At 39.8% G+C, this 27,138-nt stretch overlaps 1 protein-coding gene across 10 annotated transcripts in view; it reads right to left on the reverse strand.

The window, feature by feature from the left end:
- The window catches only part of LOC120916987 (F-actin-monooxygenase MICAL2-like), a 300,525-nt gene that overhangs the window by 66,291 nt on the left and 207,096 nt on the right, over window positions 1-27,138 (reverse strand). For 8 of the 10 annotated variants that reach the window (XM_040327945.1, XM_040327950.1, XM_040327949.1 and 5 more), the window contains one exon: window positions 25,992-26,082. In XM_040327945.1, coding sequence (XP_040183879.1) covers window positions 25,992-26,082 — 91 coding nt within the window. Of the gene's footprint in view, window positions 1-16,028; window positions 16,266-18,628; window positions 18,689-25,991; window positions 26,083-27,138 lie in introns of those variants that run through there. The other 2 variants (XM_040327952.1, XM_040327951.1) reach the window with 2 other exon arrangements.

Raw genomic sequence — 27,138 nt, forward strand, 5'->3', positions numbered from 1 at the left:
CCAGCAGGAGGAAGGAGGTCCTGATTCCTCTATTTAGACCTTGAGGTCTGAGGGACGAAACATATCAGGAGAGACTTCTGGAACTCAATATGTAAAGTCTACAGGAAGGAAGGGAAAGGGGAAGACATGACTGAAACCTTTACATTAATGAAGGGTGTGAATGAGGTTTAAGAGGGATGGAATTTCAATATGATACTCAGATTCCTCTATATAGATCTTTATATCACTAGAGGGATCACCAGCAGGAGGAAGGAGGTCCTGATTCCTCTATATAGATCTTTATATTACTAGAGGGATCACCAGCAGGAGGAAGGATGTCCTGATTCCTCTATATCATAGGTGTGCGCAGCCTATTGCATTAGGGTGTGCACCCCAAAGCCAAACACACACTACCGATCGTTCATGGTGTTCATTCAGAAAGGGAAGGGGGCGGCAAATTACATATTTATTGGCCCCTTCCCCACTCCTAAAACATCCCAGCAGAAATAGCCAATAGGAGAGAAGACTCAAGCTGGCAGCGCTGCAAGAGGAAAGATGGGAGCCAGGGCAGTAGGGGGAATCAGTGCTGCACAGGGTGATTAGGGTGTGCCTGGGCACACCTGGCACACCCTGTGCGCACGCCTATGCTCTATATAGATCTTTATATCACTAGAGAGATCACCAGCAGGAGGAAGGAGGTCCTGATTCCTCTATAGAGATCTTTATATCACTAAAGGGATCACCAGGAGGAAGGAGGTTCTGATTCCTCTATTTAGACCATGAGGTCTGAGGGACGAAACATATCAGGAGAGACTTCTGGAATTATCTTCTTGAAAAATAGATATCGAGGAGGAAAGAGGTCCTGATTCCTCTATAGAGATCTTTATATCACTAAAGGGATCACCAGCAGGAGGTCCTGATTCCTCTATATAGATCTTTATATCACTAGAGGGATCACCATCAGGACGAAGGAGGTCCTGATTCCTCTATATAGGTCTTTATATCAAATGAGGGATCACCAGCAGGAGGAAGGAGGTCCTGATTCCTCTATAGAGATCTTTATATCACTAGAGGGATCACCAGCAGGAGGAAGGAGGTCCTGATTCCTCTATTTAGACCTTGAGGTCTGAGGGATGAAACATATCAGGAGAGACTTCTGGAACTCAATATGTAAAGTCTACAGGAAGAAGGGAAAGGGGAAGACATGACTGAAACCTTTACATTAATGACGGGTGTGAATGAGGTTCAAGAGGGATGGAATTTCAATATGATACTCAGATAATGACCTCAAATTAGCAGGAGGAAAGTTAATAAAAAGAGGCCCTGATTCCTCTGTATAGATCTTTATATCACTAGAGGGGACACCAGCAGGAGGAAGGAGGTCCTGATTCCTCTATATAGGTCTTTCTTTTACTTTAGCAGGGCCGCACTGCTGCCTAGGGGCACCCGGCCACTGGTGTTCCTACTCTCTTCTCTCTGCAACTAAGTCTCAGCATCAGCCGGCACCTGCCGCTCGGTTCGTATAGTGTCAGAGTGGCAGCGGAGGACTGTATCTGTGTCCCAACTCCTGAATGAATGGAAGCAAGCAAACATTCATTGATGGGCACTAGTAGGCTGCATTGATGGGCACTGATGAGGCTGCATTGGTGAGTGCTAGTGAGGCTGCATTGGCAGTAGTGTATTTAGGATTTGTGCTGCCCTAGGCCTGACTAAACTTGTGCACCCCCTAATTTAAATATGACCCACCCCTTCCTGTCAAGGCCACACCCCTTGCTGTTTAAGACCCGCCCTTCCCTTACTCTATCCAAAATGAAAAAAAAAGTGTTCCTATAGGTTCTACTTTAGGCACAGAATTCTGATAATTTTATGGAGAGGACTAAGAACCATGCCAATGGTGCAGCAGAAAATACATGGATGATAGGACACCAGTCAAAATTAGAAGCTCCACCCCCCCCCCCCCCCAGTTGCGGAATGCTGGCCACCTGCATACCATACCGGATGCAGTGCGACTGCTTTATGGGGGCACTAGACTAATTTGTCTCTCTGCCCAGTCCGCCCAATAAGACTGGCGCTACACTAACAGTGTAGCGCAAGCTGGCGGGGACTCTTTCCGTGCTGCCCCCCTGCAACGTGCTGCCTTGTTGGCCTAGGCCAGGATACAGCGATGTGCATTGGTGGGCGCTGGTGAGGCTGCATTTGATGGGTGCTTCATTTGAAAGGTACGGTATACATGGACAGGACAAAGGGGGTGGAGTCAGGGGTGAGGCCAAGGGGTGTGTGGCAAAATTAGGTTTCGCCTAGGGTGTCAAAAATCCTTGCACCAGCCCTGCACTAGAGGGGTACAGAAGGGCCCCTAGACCAGTGTCAGCTCAGACACACCTCATAAGTTAGCCCTTTGGGGGGCTCCACTAAGTGAACGGAGCAACATAAAAAAAAAGGAGGTGCCAGCTATACTTAAACGGGTGAAGCACAAGTCTGCAATAAGCCAGTCACCTTCACATATATATATATATTAGGAGCTGTGGATTCCTTTTCAGCGTCTTTTCCCATTTTGTACCCCTTCCCACCAATGTGTATGATGCACCCCTGTTCCCAATGACTGTCCTACATCATCTCTCAACCATCAGGCCTTGGCTGCCCTGAGCCTCCATTGCTGTGTCATTAGGAAACAAGTGCATCAGATCTGTTTTATAGAGAAGATAAAGTCACCTTGTATGATTACGACTCAATAAAACAGAAAGGTCAGATGCTTATTTCGGACTCTGAGCCCGGACACCCCGGGCCTGTAACAGACGTCAGCGGTGGAGGATTAAGTTCCGTCGTCTGTGATTCATGAAAACAATTTGGGATGCTGGAGATTTACAAAATATAAAAGAGATGGGTGAGGAGCTTCGTTTAAAGTGTGTGGGTTGCCACCTTTTCTTCAAGACAAACCCGAACACTTTAGTGGCCTGGGACAGTATTGGGTGCCCCAAGGAGAGTAGTAATGCGGTGCGCATAGCGGGTCACAGCCAAAAAATGGGTGTGGCCAAAATACTCTTGCTGACATCATCGTCCAGCCCCCCCATTGATGCCGAATCTGCCCCCAGACAGCCCCCCTTTCTCAGAAGGCAACAGATTTGTGTGCGACTATCTTGGTTACTTGGGGAGACACAGCCCAGTCTGAATAATGTGTCCGGGTTTCAGTCCGCCTGAAACCCGGACACATGATTCAAAACCCAGACTGTCTGAGTGAATCCCGGACAGGTGGCAACCCTAGTCTGTGTCCCCAATAGGGAGGGTTACCTTCTCTGTTTGTCCTGGTCACCATTGTTGTCACCAAAACAGGTGTAGGGGTAAAACATCTAATGGGGACACCTGACCAGGTAATAACTGTGCAAGAAGGGATTTCCCATCTGAGGTTTTCTGACTTCCTGATGTGTAACAGGAAGTGAGATTCCCAACTCCCAAGTGTTAGTGTTTTGTTGTTCTGAGACCACCAACTGTCATTGTTCCGAGATTCCCAACCCCCAAGTGTTAGTGTGTTGTTGTTCTGAGACCGCCAACTGTCATTGTTCTGAGATTCCCAACTCCCAAGTGTTAGTGTGTTGTTGTTGTTCTGAGACCGCCAACTGTCATTGTTCTGAGATTCCCAACTCCCAAGTGTTAGTATGTTGTTGTTCTGAGACCGCCAAGTGTCATTGTTCTGAGATTCCCAACTCCCAAGTGTTAATGTGTTGTTGTTCTGAGACTGCCAACTGTCATTGTTCTGAGATTCCCAAGTGTTAATGTGTTGTTGTTCTGAGACCCCCAAGTGTCATTGTTCTGAGATTCCCAACTCCCAAGTGTTAATGTGTTGTTGTTCTGAGACTGCCAAGTGTCATTGTTCTGAGATTCCCAACTCCCAAGTGTTAGCATGTTGTTGTTCTGAGACCGCCAAGTCACATTGTTCTGAGATTCCCAACTCTCAAGTGTTAGTGTGTTGTTGTTCTGAGACCGCCAAGTGTCATTGTTCTGAGATTCCCAACTCCCAAGTGTTAGTATGTTGTTGTTCTGAGACCTCCAAGTGTCATTGTTCTGAGATTCCCAACTCCCAAGTGTTAATGTGTTGTTGTTCTGAGACCGCCAAGTGTCATTGTTCTGAGATTCCCAACTTCCAAGTGTTAGTGTGTTGTTGTTCTGAGACCGCCAACTGTCATTGTTCTGAGATTCCCAACTCCCAAGTGTTAATGTGTTGTTGTTCTGAGACCCGCCAACTGTCATTGTTCTGAGATTCCCAACTCCCAAGTGTTAGTATGTTGTTGTTCTGAGACCACCAAGTGTCATTGTTCTGAGATTCCCAACTCCCAAGTGTTAGTGTGTTGTTGTTCTGAGACCGCCAACTGTCATTGTTCTCAGATTCCCAACTCCCAAGTGTTAGTATTTTGTTGTTCTGAAACCACCAAGTATCATTGTTCTGAGATTCCCAACTCCCAAGTGTTAATGTGTTGTTGTTCTGAGACCGCCAACTGTCATTGTTCTGAGATTCCCAACTCCCAAGTGTTAGTATGTTGTTGTTCTGAGACCACCAAGTGTCATTGTTCTGAGATTCCCAACTCCCAAGTGTTAGTGTTTTGTTGTTCTGAGACCACCAAGTGTCATTTTTCTGAGATTCCCAACTCCCAAGTGTTAGTGTTTTGTTGTTCTGAGACCACCAAGTGTCATTTTTCTGAGATTCCCAACTCTCAAGTGTTAATGTGTTGTTGCTCGGAGACCGCCAACTGTCATTGTTCTCAGATTCCCAACTCCCAAGTGTTAGTATTTTGTTGTTCTGAAACCACCAAGTGTCATTTTTCTGAGATTCCCAACACCCAAGTGTTAATGTGTTGTTGTTCTGAGACCGCCAACTGTCATTGTTCTGAGATTCCCAACTCCCAAGTGTTAGTATGTTGTTGTTCTGAGACCACCAAGTGTCATTGTTCTGAGATTCCCAACTCCCAAGTGTTAGTATGTTGTTGTTCTGAGACCACCAAGTGTCATTGTTCTGAGATTCCCAACTCCCAAGTGTTAATGTGTTGTTGTTCTGAGACCGCCAAGTGTCATTGTTCATACCCAGCTGTCATAGTGCCATTGTCATGTAAGTGTCAGCTTGTCATTGTTTTATTGTCCCAAGTGTCAGTGTGTCCTTTCTCTTAGACTCCCCAGTGTCAGTTTTTTTTATTGTTTTGGGACCCCCAAGTGTGGGCATATCATTGTCCTGGCACCCCAAGTGTCAGAGCGTCTTCTTCTTAGACTCCCATGTGGCAATGCGTGTCCATTTTTATATATGAACATTAGCAATATAATTGCTTACACCTGTAGGTGGTGATCTCATATGTAGCACATTGAAATCAATGTGATGCTTTTGAGATAACAGTCAACAAGCCGTTAAAGTGGTTGTAAATCTCAGGCATGAACAGTTAACAAAGCATATCCCTCTATAGTGTGTGGTTGTCTTAATCCACAGCACTAGGTGTAAATTATGTTTTCTGCCTCCTTCTTCTGTTATCACTTCTGACAATTTTCCCTGACACCAAGAGAAAAATGGTGACAGAGGAGGGACCTCCAGATGATTGGCAGCCACAGCTGTGTTCCTGTGTGCAGTGTGAAGGGGTGTGTGTCCCTTCCCTCCAATCAGCTCTCAGAGTTCTTCTCACTGATGTAACTTCAGCTCCCCGCCCCCTGCTTTTTGGAGCTGAGAGCTCCTGTGTACATTCTGCACTTTGAATGGCTGTAGAGGAAAGATGGCTGCAGATAAACCGGTGCAACGTCTGTAGGAGGATTTGTTTCATCTCTTTGTATCACCTGAGGGCAGTCACTTCACTGGAAGGGTTTACAACCGCTCTAAAGTTCTAAATAAAGGATATTTAACCACCAGTGGAAAAATTCTGAACAAGGTCAGCTCATTCTAGGCTTGTTTTGTAGAGGACATCGAGCAATAAAATCTCATCAATGTTTCACTTTACAGAACCTCCCCAACCGACAGAACCTCCCCAACCGACAGAACCGCTCCATAAAACCTGATCACATTCCCGACAAAATTCCAGCACTGAACCTTCACCGGTCTGGTGGAGACTTTACACCCCATCCCCCCTCCAGTCCCCCAAAACCTAATGACTTTATAATTGGTTGTCTCATTAACTCGGCTCTGGGCTAGAAATACCCACCTTCCAAAATAATAGACACCGGATTGTGTACCTACCGTGAAATGCACACCGGTCACTGTGACACCGGCAGAACTGTTGTACATGAAGAGAAGGACAGACGGAAGAGACGAGGCAAGACCGAGAGACGAGCCAGAGAGAGAGCAAAGCAACACACAACGTATGGAGCAATCTGTGGAGGTCTGGTGTTCCTTTTTGTTTTTTCACCTTCTATTGGTCTAAATTTTCTGTATATTTCTATGTTTAAACATTTCACATTGCATTGACTCACCAGAAACACGGATCCAATTTGTTGAAAGGATGGTGTGTTTTTTTGTCATTTGCAGAATTCATCTGAATTTTATTTTTATTAATTAATTTCTGAGCAAAATTAAAATAAAATATGCAATAGATACACATTTCCCCAATTTAAAGACCCTTCAACTCTGAAAAATGCCAGCTGTGGACTGAAAACACGGTGCCCTTGCTGGACTGAAATATCAAAAAAAGATTATTAATAATAATAATAATAATTATTATTTATTTATTTTATTTATTATATATTACTATTAGTATTTATTTTATTATATATTATTATATATTACTATTTTATTATATATTACTATTATATATTATTATTTTATTATATATTATTTTAATATATATTATTCTATATTAGTATATATTGTTATTTTTAATATTATACAGTATATTATTTTATTATATATTATTATATATTACTATTATAGATTATTATTATTATTTTATTATGTATTATTTTAATATATATTATATATATAATGATATATTGTTATTTTTTAGATTATACAGTATATTATTGTATTATATATTTTTATTATATATTATTATTATTATTATTATTATTTTATTATATATTATTTTAATATATATTATTATATATTAGTATATATTGTTATTTTTAATATTATAGAGAATATTATTATATTATATATTACTATTATATATTATTATTTTATTATATATTATTCTAATATATATTATTATATATTAGTATATATTATTTTTTATATTGTACAGTATATTATTTAATTATATATTATTATATATTACTATTATATGTTATTATTATTATATATTATTTTAATATATATTATTATATATTGTATTTTTTATATTATACAGTATGTTAATTTATTATATATTATTTATTATTATTATTATTTTATTATATATTATTTTAATATATATTATTATATATTTTTAATATTATACAGTATAATATTTTGTTATTATATATTACTATTATATATTACTATTATATATTATTATTTTTTATTATTATTATTATTATTATTTTTTATATATTATTTTAATATATATTATTACATATTTGTATATATTGTTATTTTTAATATTATACAGTATACTATTTTATTATATATTATTAATGTTGTTTTTTTTTTTACCCAATTAATGAGCTGAAATGGTATGGTGTATATTCATTTTTATAAATCCAACACTTTTCGTTATTTGGTTTTAAATATGACCCAGAGGAGGGAATATTGTATTAACAGTGCTGGGACAAGGTCATCCATAGCAAACATGCCAAATGTTTGAGCATTATGTGTCCACCGATCGCTGTAAAAATGACAATAGTGTCAAAAGTGTTCGATGTGTCTGCTATAATGTCGCAGTCATGATAAAAATCGCTGATCGCCGCCATTACTAGTAAAAAAAAAATCATAAAAATGCCATAAAACTATCCCCTATTTTGTAGACGCTATGGCCTGGATTCACAAAGCACTTGCGCCGACGTATCTCGAGATACACCGCGTAAGTGCAAATATGCGCCGTCGTATCTATGCTCCGGACTCAGAAACTAAGATACGCCTGAAAATAGGCTTCATCCGACCGACGTAACTTGCCTACGCCGGCGTAGAGTGGGCGCATATTTACGCTGGGCGTATTTTTCTTTATTTCTTCTTTTCTTTGTAAAGGGCCCCCCCCGCTTCTCGATTTCAGCCGGCAGCACACCCCCCCCCCCCTGGTGTGTAAGGGGCCCCATAATTCCTGATGGCGGCCCTGCCTGCCAGCAAGACTCAGTGGGACATTTTTGTGTAGCTCAGCAAGCTAAAGAAAAGTCCTCAAAGTGGTCGATTCTTCAGTTCCGTGGTATCCCATGCTCCCTCACCCCATCCAAGTTCCATGCTCCAATAAAACAAAAAGAAGATGCCCTAGACCAGTGATGGAGAACCTTGGCATCTTCAATGTTTTGGAACTACATTTCCCATGATGCTCAACTACACGACCCCTCCACACAGCACTGCCCCCATTCCCCCGCTTCCCACCCTTCACAGTTCCATATATTTTCCTCCCTTCACTCTCCTACCTTTCACAGAGCGGAGAGCAGGAGGCGGGACAATCCTAAACAGCAGCACTGGGCGGGGCACGGGAGCTGCCGGGTTGACTTTTCATATTAGCGAACTGGTGATTGGCTGCTAGGACTGCCTCCTAGCAGCCAATCGCCTCCCGATTAACGTGACAGGCAGCTGCCGCTCTCCAAGCAGTGCCGGTCCCGCCGTCCGCTCCTATCTACTCTGCTAATGATAGCGGAGGAGGCTGGGGGACAAAAGCGGCGATTAAATGGCTAAAACGTGGCGGTCCGGAAAGAGCAGCAGCTCGGGCCGGACGCCGACCGCGGGCCGCCATTTAGTGATGCCCGGCATAGCATGCCTGCTAAGAAACCGCCCCCTCTCATAATCCGCCCACCCCTTGTACCGGCTCCGATGAGCATTATGGAACATGTAGTTCCAAAACATCTGGGGTGCCAAGGTTCACCATCAATGCCCTAGTCCAGTGATGGTGAACCTTGGCACTCCAGATGTTTTGAAACTACATTTTCCATGATGCTCATGCACTCTGCAGTGTATTTGAGCATCATGGGAAATGTAGGTCCAAATCATCTGGGGTGCCAAGGTTCCCTATCACTGCCCTAGACTGTTTCTTTGGCTGTGTGTCCTAACTGGGGGAATAAGGCCAAGTTTACCAGCGGTTCTTTTGGGGGTTCATAAGGACACCCAACGTGATGCTGATTGCTTAGTGGGTAATAGACTGAGTAGGTCACCAGTCTATGTCAAGTTCATTAGTCTATATTACACGTTGACCTCTTGTTTTTCCCCCTTTAGATCTACAGTTGAACCTTGGATTACGAGTTCCAGGAGAATGCTCGTAATCCAAAGTACTCGCATATCAAAGCGAGTTTTCCCATTGAAGTCAATGGTAACGAAAATAATTTGTTCCGCATTGACTTCAATGGGATGCAATACCGAATGCGGCCAGAGGTGGGGGGGGGCACCAGAGAGCGCGGAAAATGGCGGAAAAGGCATCGAGGACACTTTGGCTCGTTTCCTGTGCCCCCGTACCTCAGGCCAAATGAGGTACTGCAGGCCAATGTTCGGCTTTTCTCGGCTCCTGCGCCCCCGTACCCCAGGCCAAATGAGGTACTGCAGGCCTATTTTCGGCTCTGCTTGGCTTCTGGTTCAAATTGGTGATTCTGCTCCTCTTATCTTGTTTATCTTGTCATGATTGTTTTTATGCCAGCAGAAAAGTTGGTCGTCTCTTCAAATGATGAGGACACAAGATCTGAAGATATCACATCAATACGAAGAGGAGCCTGAAGTACAAACGGACACGGGCAGAGACAGCTGTGAGGCGTTAGAACACGACACGCTGCTCCGTACATAAGGTCTCGCACCCCTGTAGCGTTTTGAGGATAATAAATAAATATTAGCTTGGAGAGCCAAAACTTCACACGGTGTTGTTTTTAACCCCCCTGCGTGCTCGGAGGACAGGATCCCAGCACGCGCAGTCTTCATACATTTACATTTGTCTCAAGAAAAGCCAAATTGCGTTTAACTCTCCAAGGTGGTCACGCTCCATTTTCCATACAAAGATTTATTAGCGAACAATTAGTTGCACCTTTTTTTTTAAATCTTTTTTTGTTCTTTTCAAAGCAAAACCGTATCAAAAGTTTATGACCCTAATCCATGCCATAAAATCCATGGCGTAAGAAGACTAAAAGGGCGGTTTACACTTTTTTTCCAGGTTAAATAACAGCAGTCAATACTTCAAGCTTAGTCTTAAAAATTACGAAACATTACTTAAACTATTGAATTGTAATTATATCCTTAACCACTTAAGCCCCGGACCATTATGCAGGTAAAGGACCTGGCCAGTTTTTGCGATTCGGCACTGCGTCGCTTTAACTGACAATTGCGCGGTTGTGCGACGTGGCTCCCAAAAAAAATTGGCGTCCTCTTTTTCCCACAAATAGACCATTCTTTTGGTGGTATTTGATCACCTCTACGGTTTTTATTTTTTGCGCTATAAACAAAAATAGATTTTTTACTTTTTGCTGTAATAAATATCCCCCAAAAAAGATATAAAAAAACATTTTTTTCCTCAGTTTAGGCCGATACGTATTCTTCTACCTATTTTTGGTAAGAAAAATCGCAATAAGCGTTTAACGATTGGTTTGCGCAAGATTTATAGCGTTTACAAAATAGGAGATAGTTTTATTGCATTTCTATTAAAGCGGAGTTCCACCTAAAAATGGAACTTCCGCTTAACCCACTCCTCGCCCCCTTACATGCCACATTTGGCATGTAATTTTTTTGGGGGGGCTTCAGGAGAAGGGGACTTCCTGTCCCACTTCCTCCTTCCGCCGAGGGGCTGGAAAGACGATTAGCTTAATCGCCTTCTTGCAGCCCCTCCCTGTAGGCGAGTGCCTGTCCAATCGGACGGCACCGCTCGCGCATGCGCAGTGGGTGCCCGGCCGTGAAGCCGAAAGCTGTCACTGCCGGGTGCCCACACTAGGAATGAAGACGCCGGCCGGGGAGGGGGGGAGAAGAGCGGAGCCCCGGACGGCGCATCGCTGGAGCCGTGGAGCAGGTAAGTGTCTGTTTATTAAAAGCCAGCAGCTACACTTTTTGTAGCTGCTGACTTTTAATAAACTTAAAAAAAGGCTGGAACTCCCCTTTAATATTTTTTTTTTTACTACTAATGGCGGCGATCAGCAATTTTTTTCGTGACCGCGACATTATGGCGGACAATTGCAGTTGCAGTTTGGGAGTTAACCACTAGGGGGCACCGAAGGTGTTAAGTGTGACATCATATGTGTTTCTAACTGTGTTTCTAAATGACGTGTGACGTCATTGATCGTGTTTCCCTATAACAGGGAACACACGATCAATGACAGCACCACAGTGAAGAACACAGCTCTCCTCGTTCTTCAGCTCCGGAGGACCAATCGCGCGACCCCGCGGCTGGGCTTAAAGGGCCACGTACAGGTACGTGGATGTGCCTAGCCGTGTCATTCTGCCGACGTATATATCGGCGTGAAGGGGTCCTTAAGTGGTTAAAAAAGGACATTATTTTATTAAGTATTAAAGTATTGGGACGCCGGCCTTTACACGCACATGAACTTTAATGGCATCCCAGTCTTAGTCCGTAGGGTTCAATATGGAGTTGGCCCCGCCCTTTGAATCTATAACAGCTTCAACTCTTCTGGGAAGGCCGTCCACAAGGTTTAGGAGTGTGTCTATGGGAATGTTTGACCATTCTTCCAGAAGGGCGTTCGTGAGGTCAGGCACCGATATTGAACGTGAAGGCCTGGCTCGCAGTCTCCGCTCAAATTCATCCCAATGGTGTTCCATCGGGGGGGGGGGGGGGGTTAGGCCAGTCAAATTCCGCCACCCCAAACTCACTCATGTAGAGAAAGGGATATCACCGCTCCAGGAAGTTCAAGCAAAGGCATAAGCCTCTCCTCCAGATTAGAAGGTGCTGGCAATGCATGTAACAGTGCAAAAGAGGAAGAAATTCTGGACAGCCGCACTCCAAAAAAGTTTTTGCCTTTTATTCAAAAATGGACATCAAAAATACATGCCACAGCAGAACAGAATGGACAGGAGAGCTGACGCGTTTCACACTAACAAACAGTGCTTAGTCATAGCTCACTCATCCATGTCTTTAAGAACCATGCTTTGTGCACTGGTCCAAATCATTTGGTGGAGGGGGGATTATGGTGTGGGTTTTTTTTTTTTTTTAGGGGTTGGGCTTGGCCCCTTAGTTCCAGTGAAGGAAATTCTTAAGGTGTCAGCATACCAAGACATTTTGGACAATTTCATGCTCCCAACTTTGTGGGAACAGTTTGGGGGAAGGCCCCTTCCTGTTCCAACATGACTGCGCACCAGTGTACAAAGCAAGGTCCAAAAAGTGCCTGACCTCCCAATTGCACTTCTGGAAAAACGGTCAAACATTCCCATAGGCACCCTCCTAAACCTTGTGGACGGCCAACTAAATATTGAACCCTACGGACTAAGACTGGGATGCCTCTAAAGTTCATGTGCGTGTAAAGGCGGGCGTCCCAATACTTTTGGTAATATAGTGTAGATCTGTAAAGCCATTGTTCTTTATGAGTTCTTCAAAGCATTATCCTGTGTTGACCTCTTGTGAAGAGGAGTGGTGTTGCCCCTGAAATGCTTTGGCTGTTTTTTTTTACCAACAATTAAATGTTATCCTCAACCTTTTCATCTTGTTATGGTCTGATGCTCCTTTTGGTTTATCTATGGTTTGAGCTACTGTTGGGTGCCCCTATGGAGGGAAGCCTTGGCCTGAAGGGAGATTCCTCACCAGAGCTATTCAGCTTGTTTGAAGTATTCCTTCACACACACACAAGTCTAAAAGTTTCCAGTGTCTTTTAACCACTTGCCGACCGCTGCACGCCGATATACGTTGGCAGAATAGCAGCGGTGGGCAAATTACCTTACCTGTACGTCCCCTTTAAGAAGCCATCTCTGTGACCGTGGTGTCCCACGATCATGTCACAGAGCGGCAGAATGGAGAGATACCTATGCAAACAAGGCATTTCCCTGTTCTGCCTAGTGACAGGACACAGATCTACTGCTCCCTGTGATCGGGAGCAGCGATCAGTGTCGTTTCGATTGTAGCCCAGCCGACACAAAGTTAGAATCACTCCCTAGGACACACTTAACCCCTTCCTCGCCCCCTAGTGGTTAACCCCTTCCCTGCCAGTGTCATTTACACAGTAATCAGTTCATTTTTATAGCACTGATCACTGTATAAATGACAATGGTCCCAATGGTTTCTTAACCGATGGTGTGTAGGTAAGACTGATGAAAGTCAACTTCATCGGATATCCGATGAAAAAATCCATCGGTTCATTTTCATCAGACGAACCGATCGTGTGTACAGGGCTTTATACTCGGGTATATACGGTAGGTAAAAAAAGAAATAGAACAGTAATATATTCACTATCATCATGTTATTCAAAATGCCTTTCCTTTCTCGGTCATATACTTAAAAAAAGTCAAACAACCTAGTCCCGTAATCGAATGTATTACTCAAAATTGTGGTTATTAGTATTTAGATATGTATGTTCTAATGATTGGAGCCCTTTTTGTTTTTCTTTTTTAATAAAAGATTTATAGAATAAAAAAATAGAACAAAAGAGTAAATACATTCTAGAAAAGTTGAGGCCTTTTAAGAAGCACGTGACCTAACACACATATATCTTTATAATGTTTATTATTGCTTCATCAGTCCAACCTACAGTATTGGGTGTGCACCCTCCAGTCAGTAACACTAGTAGGAAGATAAAGTCGGTTAAACAATATCTTGGAACAATCTACATTCCATGTTTCAATGGTTGTGAACTGAAGGTGTATTGTCTCTTTGTTATAAATTTGGCTGCTATTAAAATGAACTCAAGTTAAACATTAAACTTGTAATTATGTTCACGACTGAATCTGCGCTTACACTTTCATCGGGCACACACAAAGTACGCTCTTACTATTTATTATGTATGAAATTTATTTTTTGTTTTAGTAAGGCTTATGCTGAGAACAGAAATACAATTTTTTTTTTTATTCTACATGTAATTTTTGAACTTCCTGTGACAAAAATGAAAAGCCAAAGAAGAAGAATGGCTGAACAAACAGGAAAGTAGAGCCAAGTGCAATAGAATGTGGGCCAATTGGTAGCACACCCATAAATAATACTACAACACCACAAAAGAACCTTTGTAATGGACCTTACCAGTACCAGAGATGTAATGCTTAAACACCATAACTTTTATTGATATCAATATATAAAAAAATCACATTGGCCCCATAAAAGCTACACATGCCTCTTCACAAATATAAACATTTCCGATCCTCATGGGGAGGGCCTAGAGTGATACCTTTGGTTTACGAGTAACGCGGTAGAGCCAAGGGTAAAAGGGAAGCCATTTTGAACTGGTCATCGGCAGAAGACCATGTTATTCTAATATTAAGTCTATTCAGTATCGGAAAAGTCCTTTTGTGGTGAGGAGGTAGAATCAAGGGTAAAAGGGAAGCCATTTTGAACTGGTTATCGGTAGAAGACCATGCTATTATAACATTAAGTCTATTCTGTATCGGTAAAGTCCTTTTCAAAAGTCCTTTTGTGGTGAGGAGGTAGAACAAGTAGAAGACCATGTTATTATAAAATTAAGTCTATTCAGTATTGGAAAAGTCCTTTTGTGGTGAGGAGGTAGAACCAAGGGTAAAAAGGGAAGCCATTTTGAACTAGTCATTGGTAGAAGACCATGTTATTATAACATTAAGTCTATTCAGTATTGGTAAAGTCCTTTTCAAAAGTCCTTTTGTGGTGAGAAGGTAGAACCAAGGGTAAAAGGGAAGTAATTTTGAACTGGTCATCGGTAGAAGACCATGTTATTATAACATTAAGTCTATTCAGTATCGGAAAAGTCCTTTTGTGGTGAGGAGGTAGAACCAAGGGTAAAAGGGAAGCCATTTTGAACTGGTCATCGGTAGAAGACCATGTTATTATAACATTAAGTCTATTCAGTATTGGTAAAGTCCATTTCAAAAGTCCTTTTGTGGTGAGGAGGTAGAACCAAGGGTAAAAGGGAAGCCACATTGAACTGGTCATTGGTAGAAGACCATGTTATTATAACATTAAGTCTATTCAGTATTGGTAAAGTCCTTTTCAAAAGTCATTTTGTGGTGAGGAGGTAGAACCAAGGGTAAAAGGGAAGCCATTTTGAACTGGTAATCGGTAGAAGACCATGTTATAATAAAATTAAGTCTGAGAGAGTGGGTAACCGCTCAAAGAGAACCAGGTAATCTGATTCCTGTGGTCCGAGCCAAGGGTGCAGGCAGTGCAATCAAAATGCAGGTTAGGATGAAGGAAAAAAGCTGGGACAGCCGCACTCCAAAAAAAACTCCTCCTTTAATTAAAAATCACAAAATACATGCCACAGCAAAAAACAGCACAACAAAAGAAAAGCTGACGTTTTGCACTATGCCTTAGTGCTTCTTCATAGCTTGGAGAAGCACTAAGGCATAGTGCGAAACGTCAGCTTTTCTTTTGTTGTGCTGTTTTTTGCTGTGGCATGTATTTTGTGATTTTTAATTAAAGAAGGAGTTTTTTTTGGAGTGCGGCTGTCCCAGCTTTTTTCCTTCATCCTAACCCATAAAATTAAGTCTATTCATTATTGGAAAAGTCCTTTTGTGGTGAGGAGGTAGAACCAAGGGTAAAAGGGAAGCCATTTTGAACTGGTCATCGGTAGAAGATATTGCACAACACAAGAATTGCACAATACTGAGCAGTGACGAAACATAGCTCAGGGTCCAGAGAGTAGAAGTTTGGCCTCTTCCAGTCAGACTTCAAAATTGTCAAGTAAGCACATAATAGAAGAATTATTGGCACACTATAAACACTCAACTCTTGGATGGTTTCTGATTTTTATTCTCATTTTAACATAAGTTAAGTCAAGTTGTTTGCGTCATAAAAAATATGGTTCCAATAAAAAAGAATAAGAACAAGAAGGATGAAAAATGAATCAAAGAAACAAAACCAAAGTAATTAAAGAATGAATGCATTTATTCTTTATTACAAATCAAACGCCATTGGATTGAACACAATTTGTCGTATGTTCCATACATACATGACAACAATATTCAGACACATGGATAGGGAAAAAAAAAAAAACTTCACTTTATGTGAAAAAGCATGTGGCTTAAGATCCTATGCAATTGCCTGCCCCCCCCAAAAAAACAAAAGGGAGAGTAGAGGAAAAAAAATCCATTTGGGAAGAGTCTGAAATAGAAGAAAAACACAAAAGATAGAGATGGAGCAAAGGTGGGTTGTTTGCAACGAGCAACGCGGGTTATGGAACATGCAGATTTCAAAAACAGCTCCGAACAGATTAACGTGCAACTCACAGAGGTCAAGACAATTAAGCGATGCATACAGATGGCAAAGGGTCCTAGGCTCATTTTTTGAGAACGTTTGCGTATGCTTTTAATTTCCTACAACTTGTTAATATGGAACTGATTAATATGGATTGTCAATTTTTATTTTAGGTTGAACAAACCCCCAAATCTACAACATATCATCGGTTCTTCAAACACAGTCATTTGTCAACCAGACCAAAGACTTCAGTGTTTTACTTGATCACCATGGGATAAAAGAAAGTTAAAATTTCCTATATCTTTTTGGAACTGATTATTATGGATTATCAATTTCTACTTTAGGTTGAACAAACACCCAAATCTAACACAAATCATCGGTTCTTCAAACATGGCCATTGGCCAATTGTCAACCAGACCAAAGACTTTAGTTTTCCTGGGTTGCCATGGGATAAAGTACAATATTTTTCAACCACCGGCCAAAAGTCTTTTTTTTGGTGCTCCAAAGCTTAAATGTTGTGATACAGCCAGGGGTGTACCGTACCATGCCACTATGGGGCCACATGAGGGTTGCCAGCCTCAGTAAAACCAGGCACAGTATGTAAAAATCTGTGTTTTTTTTACATCTGTCCCTGAAATGTCCCTTCCCGACATCCTTTTGGTCTAAAAATCCCAAGATTATAGCTGCCCCGCCTATACTGTGTGTGTATACTGTATGTGTGTGTGTGTATATACAGTACTGTGTGGCCCCATAATCTATTGCCTGGGGGCCCAATAATCTCCTATTGCCTGGGGGCCCCATAATCTCCTATTGGCCAGGGGGCCCCATAATCTCCTTTTGGCCAGGGGGCCCCATGAGTTGTCAGTTCGCCCCTGGATGCAGCTTTGGGCCTTATGGTAAATTACTGATGCAAATCAATTATTTGAGTCTCTATGCCTTCTTCCCACTTTACTTTGATCATTTTAGCTATAAGAGCTGAAACAGCTTAAAAATTCTGTCCGTTAGAGGATTTTGTTACCAGGTCTTAAAAAAAGACCAACAATTCACTATAAGAGCAAAAATTTTCTGGAGCAATGACCAAACTCTAATGCCGCGTACACACGATCGGTTAAACCGATGAGAATGGTCTGATGGACCGTTTTCATCGGTCAAAACCGATCTTGTGTGGGCGCCATCGATTACTTAGGATTCCTAACCGATAGGACAAAACCGATCGTTAGTAGGCACGACCATCAGTTAAAAATCCATGCATGCTCAGAATCAAGTTGACGCATGCTTGGAAGCATTGAACTTCGTTTTTTTCAGCACGTCGTTGTGTTTTACGTCACCGCGTTCTGACACGATCGTTTTTTTAACCGATGGTGTGTAGGCGCGACGGACCATCAGTCAGCTTCATTGGTTAACCGATGAAAACGGTCCATCGGTCCGTTCTCATCGGATGGACTGATCGTGTGTACGCGGCATTACTGACTTCCTATACAGAAATAAAATAAAAAAATGTAATTTAAAATTTTATTAAAGTCAAATATCTGTTACGAAATCTCAAATGATCCTGTCGGTAGACAATAAAAACGGTCAAACTAATTAATCCAAATTTTTTAAGGTGATCCTCAATTTAACTGTTGCGTTGTTTAATGGTTCCAAAAATGGATACATTAAAAGCATTCTGATATCTTTTATGCTTCTAAAAATGGAGAAAACCCATAAACGATGGCCTTAAAAGAACAAAAAAAACTTCTTTGAGTTTCTTATTGTATATGGACAAAAACGTTAAATGGTGGCCACCATCCAAGTAGACCTTCTATCTGATATTCTACGACACTCCTTAAATCCTCTGGAATCAGTCTCTGCTCAGTTGACCAATAAAAAGTATCATTTCATCTCGAAAGACATCTCAATGCTTCTATAAAACTTCCCTAGAGACTTATAAATATCTCCCCCCCTTCTTTTTTTTTTTTACAAGTTTTTCGCACATCGTAAGCAACATCATTAGTAGCAACAAGGCACAGGCAGGCATGAATTATTGGTTACAGGACACACACTATTGGTATAATGTTATTGGCCTATTAAGTGAGAGGTGAGTAGTTTGGATTATATATATATACCAGACAAACACAAATTGCTCCATAACAGTTAAAACACACAGCACAGGATGCAAAACGTGTTAGCTTTAAATACGTTTTTTTTTTTTTTTAAAAAAAGAGGTTAAAAATATTTTTGCAGTATTAGTTACACATTTTGGAAGACGGTAAGCAAGAAAAAAAAATCACCTTACGGTAGCAAAAAACGTCAGCCAACTAGTGGGCGTAGAACTGGAATGTGAGAAGGAACTGAAAACGCGAAAGAAGACAGGAAGAGGAGGTTGAGAAAAGGAAGAAAACAGCTGGTAAAAAAAAAAAAGGCTGAGGTTTTGAAAGTTAGAGAAATTCAGAAAGGTCAGATCAATGCTCAAACAGATTTTTTTCATTTCAGAAATGAAATTGTTTCCAAAAGCAAGTTAAGGAAATAATAATAATAATAATAATAATAATAATAATAATAGTGGATTTAATTTCAGAAGAATTTCACTTGACTTAATTTCCACTAACCACTGAAATTGTCAAACCTCTGAAATGTCCATCAAGAATTACATTTCTGTAATATTGTGAATACAAATAAAATTATAATTTAAATACTTAAAAATGCAGAGGGCGCCCTCGAAAGGCACAATTTTTTTGGGCAATTTGGCAGTTAAGTCTAAAATTTTTATTTTTCCCAAAAAAATTATACCCATCTGCTGCAAATCTTGAAGCATTAAACCTCTGAAATGCCCAGAAAGATAAAATTTCTGTAGTATTGTGAACTAAAACATTATAATTTAAATATTTGAAAATGTGAAAACAAATTTGGGCAGTTTGGCAGTTAAATCTCAAATTTAAATTTTTCTTTAACAAAAAAAAAAAGAAATACCCATCTGCTGCAAATCTCGAAGCATTAAACCTCTGAAATGTCCAGCAAGATAACATTTCTGTAGTATTGTGAACTAAAACATTATAATTTAAATATTTGAAAATGTGTAAAACAAATTTGGGCAGTTTGGCAGTTAAATCTCAAATTTTTTTTGTTGTTAAAGAAAAATTTTAAGAAATACCCATCTGCTGCAAATCTCGAAGCATTAAACCTATGAAATGTCCAGCAAGATAACATTTCTGTAGTATTGTGAATTAAAACATTATAATTTAAATATTTGAAAATGTGAAAAAAAAATTTGGGCAGTTTGGCAGTTAAATCTCATTTTTTTTTGTTAAAGAAAAATTTAAAGAAATACCCATCTGCTGCAAATCTCGAAGCATTAAACATCTGAAATGTCCAGCAAGATAACATTTCTGTAGTATTGTGAATTAAAACATTATAATTAAAATATTTGAAAATGTGAAAAAAAATTGGGCAGTTTGGCAGTTAAATCTCAATTTTTTTTTTTTTTTTTTGTTAAAGAAAAATTTTAAAGAAATACCCATCTGCTGCAAATCTCAAAGCATTAGACACGGTTAAGCAATTACAATCAAAACACAAAATTCAGAACAGGGATGAGCAACGTGTGACCACAATACAGAACTGCATGTCCCAACATACCATTTCTTAAAAGTCACATTTTGCACCTCCTTGTTTCAAAACTTCTAAATTAAAAGGAAGCTCAAAAACATTTCTCTCTTTCTTTTGTTCTGTACAGTTTTAACACAATAAAACATTTTTTTCGTCCTTTAACTTTGTACAAGTCTTGAGAAAATTATTTTTATGCCTCCTTTTTCAAATTGTGCGAAATATGGACACAAGCATTTCAAATTAAGTCACCCATTAAAAAAAAAATATATAAAAAAATACAAATTCAAAGCAATTAAACAATCGCTAGTTAGGAAAAAATTACAAAAAAAGTACTAAATTATATCAAATTAGTGTTAAAAAAAGTAAAAAAGAAATGTGGCATTGCAGCCTCACTTATATGTGAGTGAGTAATTATGCAGTTATAGGCACAGCAGGTCAGAACAGAACCAGCAATTATGAAATGTAAAAATATATTCAGCTCATTTTTGGTCAATCTTTTCTTTTTTTTTTTTGTTTCTGGGATAATTCCCCAAGGTTAGGCACATGTTTTGGCCAGTTCACAATTTGTTTTAGTTTTCAAGATGCATCAGTTATTTTTTGGATTTAAAAAAAAGCTACAGCTCAGGGGACAACTCTAGCTATGTGTTCTTGGATATGTCAACAAATAACTAGTTAACATGACTTGCCTCAACATTTACTTCGAAAAATATAATTTTTTTTTCCTCAGGATTATATGTTTCCTTCATTATTCCTAATGATTATAGGGATTGTTAAAAATATTCTTAAGTCAGGAAAAATTACTTGAATTTTTTTTTAGAACCTCCCAAAATACTCTGGAGACAACCCTAGCTATGTGTTCTTGTATATGTCAACAAGCAACAAGTTAAGAGTTCACACGGCTTATGCAGAATTTGTGTCTCAACACCTATATATTTTTTTAGTTTTGTTGTTCGGAAATATATATATATGACAGAGACAGAGCGTATTTTGGTTCTAAAAAAATTCTGAGATTTTTTTATTTTTCTGAACAAGGAATATTTTTAACATAATCATTAGGAATAATCAATCAAAAATATTATTCTGAAAAAAAATAAATGATATTTATATAAATAAATGTTGAGCCACAAAACTCTGAATATGTTTATTTCCTGAACTAAGAATAATCCTAACAATCTTAATTAATCATTATAAATTTAGAAGGAAAAATATAACTCTGTAAAAATTACAAATATATATATATATTTGTAATTTTTACAGAGTTATATTTTTGTATATATTTTTTTTATATATTTTTTTTATTTTTATATATTTGTAATTTTTACAGAGTTATATATTTCCTTCTAAATTTATAATGATTAATTAAGATTGTTAGGATTATTCTTAGTTCAGGAAAAAAACATATTCAGACTTTTGTGGCTCAACATTTATTTATAGAAATATATATTTTTTTTTAATAATAGTTTTAATGGATTATTCCTAATGATTATTGGGATTGTTAAAAATTGTCTTAATTTGGGAAAAATTACTTGGAATTATTTTTTAGAACCTCCTAAAATCCTAAAATACTCTGGAGACAACACTTGCTATGTATTCTCTAAAATTCGCGAGAAGTTACTAGTTAAGAGTTCACAGGGCGTATCCAGAATTTGTGTCTCAACACCTAGGTATATATTTTTCTAATTTTGTTGTTCAGAAATATATATTACCTTCATTATTCATAATGATTATTGATTTTGTTAAAAATATTCTTAGTTCAGAAAAAATTACTTGGAAAAACCTCCCAAAATACTAATTGTCTCTGTCTATACATACATATATATATATATAAATATTTTTAAATTCAGAGTTACATTTTTCCTTCTATTTTCCCAATAATTAATTAAGAATGTTAAAAATATTCTTAGCTCAGGAAAAAAATACTTGGACGTGTTTAAGAACCTCCCAAAATACTCTGGAGACAATTCTAGGAATAGTCAGATTATATATATATATATATATATATATATATATATATATATATATATATATATATATATATATATATATATATATATATATTTTTTATAGACCTTCACAAAATACTCTGGAGAGATTCTATGTATTCTTTGATGGGTCAACAAGTAACTAGTTAAAAGTTCACATGATTTATCCAGAGTTTTGTGTCTCAATAATTATATACATTTCTTTGTTCTGTTGTCCAGAATTATATTTTTTTTCTTCATTATTCCTAATGATTAATTGATCTTGCTAAAAAAATGATTTATATAAATATAAAAAGAAATTCAAAATATTACTTGGAATTTTTTCTAGAACCTCCCAAAATACTTGCAGAACGTATTACTGAAAAATATTTATTTTTATGATTTCTCGTCCTCTGGTATTAGGAAATGTTTAGATCATATTTTAAAAATACAAGTTGGTCATGTGAAATGGAAATGTTATGACAACTAAAAAAACATGGCAGCTTTTGTGAAAATTGCACCTGTCATTGAAACATAAATTTTTATAGGGAGGCATTTAAAGTAAGCCTCGGGACCTGCCAAGGATATAATTATAAACCGGAGAATCACCAGTTACCTCTCTCTGCAAGGCATCAACACAACCTTTTTCTTTGTTGCAAAGACAGACAATGATTATATAATTATAACCTAGAAATGTTGTTGAGTCAAGCCCTTTTATCTACAAAATATACAGATACTGTATATAAGGGGTTGTCAACAGGGGCGGACGGACCATTGGGACTCTCGGGCACTGCCTGAGGGCCCCATGCCACTAGGGGGCCCCATCAGGGTTGCCAGGCTCAATAAAACCAGGGACAGTATGTAAAAATCTGGTTTTTTTTTTACATCTGTCCCTGATATGTCCAAAACCGACATGCTTTTGATGTGAAAATCCTGAGATTTTAGCTGCCCCGCCTCTGCACTGCCTCCTGGCGTGGTGGCCATCTGTAAGCCCGGGGGCCCCATAATCTTCTATTGCCCGGGGGGGCCCCATGAGTTGTCAGTCAACCCCTGGTTGTCAATGTACAAAGACATTGTAATTGGTTTTCTATTTTGTACTTGATATCCTTATCTTGATTGTTTAAAAACTCAATAAAAAAATTATTAAAAATAAAATAAAGGGTTGTCACAGGAAGAAAACAAGAAAAAAAAAAACTTTCAGTAAAAATATTAATTTAACTATTATAAAGAGGGGTCAATTCAGTATTCTTTTTAAAAGACTCACAATTTTAGATGCCATCTTGAAAATTACAACAAAGTGACCAGTGTTAGCTAAAAGCTACTAGAAAAGACATATCGTATGAAATATTAGGACAAAATTTTGTGCAAATTTTTGTTTTTTTTTCTTCCATAATCTCCTTTAGTGCAGAATATGCAACAATATTTTAAAGTGATAAAATAAAAAAGCGATTTAAAAAATATATATATTTTTTTAAAATTGACAGTTCTTCTCTTTAAAAAAAAAAAAAACACTAAAGAGTATTTTTGTCAAATCGAAGAATGCCAAAAATATTTTAAAGTGATTGAATTAAAAGAAAAAAGTGATTTAAAAAAAAAATATATATTTTTTTAAAATTGACAGTGTTTCTCTTTAAAAAAAAAAAACACTAAAGAGAATTTTTATCAAATCGAATAATGCCAAAAATGTATTTTTCAAATAGAGAATATGGAAGAAATTTAGAAATGAAATTAGGACAGTATGTTTTGAGTTGAAATTTGACTGCTGGTTGTATTGGTCACATCACAGTCGGCATTGCCCACAAAAACAAGTTGCAAAATATTTTTTAAAAAACTGTAAACGTGAAATCTCGGACTTTAAGGTACAAAAAAAAGTGCAAATCTAAACCTTCAAACACCGTCCAAAGAAAAAGCACCGTCTCAGAGCACACTTAAGGTGTCACTGAACGTCGGAGGGGAGCCCTTCTTCAGGATTGGTTCCTCCCTGTAAAATTACTCGTTGGGGTTGATGTCCTAAAAGTTGTAGAGAATGTTCATTCAGCAAAGTGGATGTTCAGCCAATCAGTAGACATGTGCAATTTGTATAGTTCTGAATTAGTTTAACGAATTTGGACAAATTAGTTAAACTTTGTTTATGAACAAGCATTACCATGGCGATAACATAGCTTTGTTGATAAACAAAGTAATTTGGTTTTTAAAACAAATTTCACCTAAGGTGGTGAAGACCAGTGGTCTCCAAACTGTGGCCCGTGGGCCAGATGCAGCCCTTTGCTTGCCATTATTTGGCCCTTGGGGCACTTTTCCTCCTGATAAAACAAGGAGCTATTCCTCCCAGTGACACCAACGATGGTGCGCCATTTCTTCTACTGACACCAACTGTGGGGATCTCTTCCTCTCACAGACACCAACCATGGGGATCTATTCCTCTCACTGACACCAATGAAGGGGATCCATTTCTCCCACTGACGCCAACCATGGAGATCTATTCCTCTCACTGTCACAAACCATGTGGATCTATTCATCTCTCTGACACCAACCATGGGGATCTATTTCTCTCACTGAAACCAATGATGGGATCCATTTCTTCCACTGACACCATGGGGATCTATTCCTCTCACTGACACCAATGATGAGGATCCATTTATCCCACTGACACCAATGATGGGGATCCATTTCTCCCACTGACGCCAACAATGGGGATCTATTCCTCTCACTGACACCAACCATGGGGATCTATTCCTCTCACTGACACCAACCATGGGGATCTATTCCGCTCACTGACACCAATGATGAGGATCCATTTCCTCTCACCGACACCAATGAGGGGGATCCAATCCTCCCATTGACACCAACCTTGGGGTTCTATTCCTCTCACTGGCACCAACCATGGGAATCTATTCCTCCAAATTGAAGAAATGTCACCAACACAACAAGAATTCCTCAAAAAGCGTCCAAAGCTTTATTTTCGTGGTCACATGGTAAACATAAGGCACGAAAATAAAGCTTTGTGCCTTATGTTTATCATGTGACCACAAAAATAAAGCTTTGGACCCTTTTTGAGGAACCCTTGGTGTGCTGGTGACATTTATTCACTTGGATTGTCTACGGTTCCCAGCCTGTGGTCATTACAGCACCCATTATTACCGAATAGCCATTTCAGGAGCGTTGGAGAATATTGCGTTTGGACTATTCCTCCCAATGACACCAACAATGGGGATCTATTCCTCTCACTGACAACAATGATGGATCTCTATTCTTCCTACTAACACCAATGATGGATCTCTATTCTTCCTACTGACACCAATAATGGTGATCTTTTCCTCCCATTGACACCAATGATGAGAATATATTACTCCCATTGACACCAGCGATAGGGCACTATTCTTCCCACTGATACCAATGACAGGGCGCTACTCCTTCCACTGAGACCAATAATGGGGGACTTTTCCACCCATTGACACCAACGATGGGTGTACTATTTCACCCACTTACACCAATGATGAGGCACTATCCCTCTCACTGACACCAACAATGAGGCTCCAATTCAGGTGCTATAAAAAAATGACTCCCACTGGCCACAGTCCGGCCCTGCTAAAGTACAATAAACTGGCCCTTTGATTAGGAAGTTTGGAGACTCCTGGTGAAGATTACGATCAACAACATTTTGGGAAACCGCATTTCACGGCAAGATCCACTTTGGCTCAATCCCTCCACTCATCCTTATAAGTCAACATTCACTTTGCAAAGGGAAAATTCTCTACTCCTTTGGAACCAACACCATTGAGTGGACCAACCTTTTAGGTATTTTTGTACCATACAGCGTTCTGCACTTGCTCCATAATATACTGTAGGGAAGGTGTGGCTTCTTGATACATGAGGGTCAAAACCTCGAGAAGCACGTACAGAAAAGGCACCCCCACGCTCATTAATTCGTACATATAAGCATATTGCTGCTCATTGTCCCTGATGTGGCGCTTGGCGCCTTGTACCACGCCGCGCGTCCAGTTAGATAGGCGGCTGGGGAAGGCAAGAACATCCCTCGTCACCGCAAGAGGCCAGCTTACTGTTTTCCTAAATAAGGAAGTCATGATACCTGGGGAGCTGTCCTCTGAACTGCTGTAAGGACTATCGGTCATTATCTCTGCAGCTCTGGCTTCTTCCTTCTTCCATGTTTTATCTTCATCCTAAGAAAAGAGGGTCAGAGTGACATCAGAATTAGGCAGAAAATATGTTGCCATTTCGCAACAAAAATATACACGCTGGGCCCCTGTCAGGGCTGGGCTCAGCCCTTCCTTCTCTGAACTGGCCGCTCAGCTGTCGGCTAATTGTCAGCTCCTATCTCTCCACAGTGACTCACCTGTTGATGATTCTGCTCGTCAGTCCTGCCTACTTAAGCCGTCCAGCTCAGTTGATCTCTGCCTTCACCTTGGTCAACATCACAAACACTATCCCCTGTGTTCCTGTTGAAGACTTGCTTGGCTGACGTTCCTTCTGGCTCCAGATCCTGCTTGCTGTTCTACTACATTTATCTCTGGCTCTCTGACATTTGGGTTGGCTGACTATCCGATCCGGTTCCTGTACTCTGGCTATGTTTTGACTACGCTTACTCTGTTTATATTTTTATTATTATTATTAAAGAAGTGTGATTTAACTGTACTTCTGTCTCAGTCTGATTCATGGTTTCTGACAGCCCCTCCCACAGCTCTACTCTCTCCCCATGTACAGGATGACTAGTCTTGACTCCGCTACCTTCTTTAGTTTCCTGCAGTCAGCATGTGGTGGGTGGAGCATGCTAGGCCCCTCCCACTGCTCTGCTTCCTCTTTTTGTGCAGGGTGAGCGGTCTTGTCTCCGCCCCTCCTGTAGTTCTCTACAGACAACCTGTAGTGGGTGGAGCTTGGTGGGCCCCTCCCACATCTCTGCTCTCTCTCCTTGTGCAGGATGACCGGTCTTGTCTCCGCCCCTCCTGTTGTTCTCTACAGGCAACCTGTAATGGGTGGAGCCTGCTAGGCCCCTCCCACAGCTCTGCTCTCTCCCCTCGTGCAGGATGACTAGTCTTGTCTCCGCCCCCTCCTGTAGTTTCCTGCAGTCAGCATGTGGTGGGCGGAGCATGCTGCGCCCTTCCCACAGTTCTGCTCTTTCTCCTTGTGCAGGGTGACCGGTCTTGTCTCCACCCCCTCCTGTAGTTCTCTACAGGCAACCTGTACTGGGTGGAGCCTGCTGGACCCCTCCCACAGCTCTG

The sequence above is a fragment of the Rana temporaria genome, chromosome 11 (genome assembly GCF_905171775.1).
Source record: "Rana temporaria chromosome 11, aRanTem1.1, whole genome shotgun sequence".
Classification (NCBI taxonomy): Eukaryota; Metazoa; Chordata; class Amphibia; order Anura; family Ranidae; genus Rana; species Rana temporaria.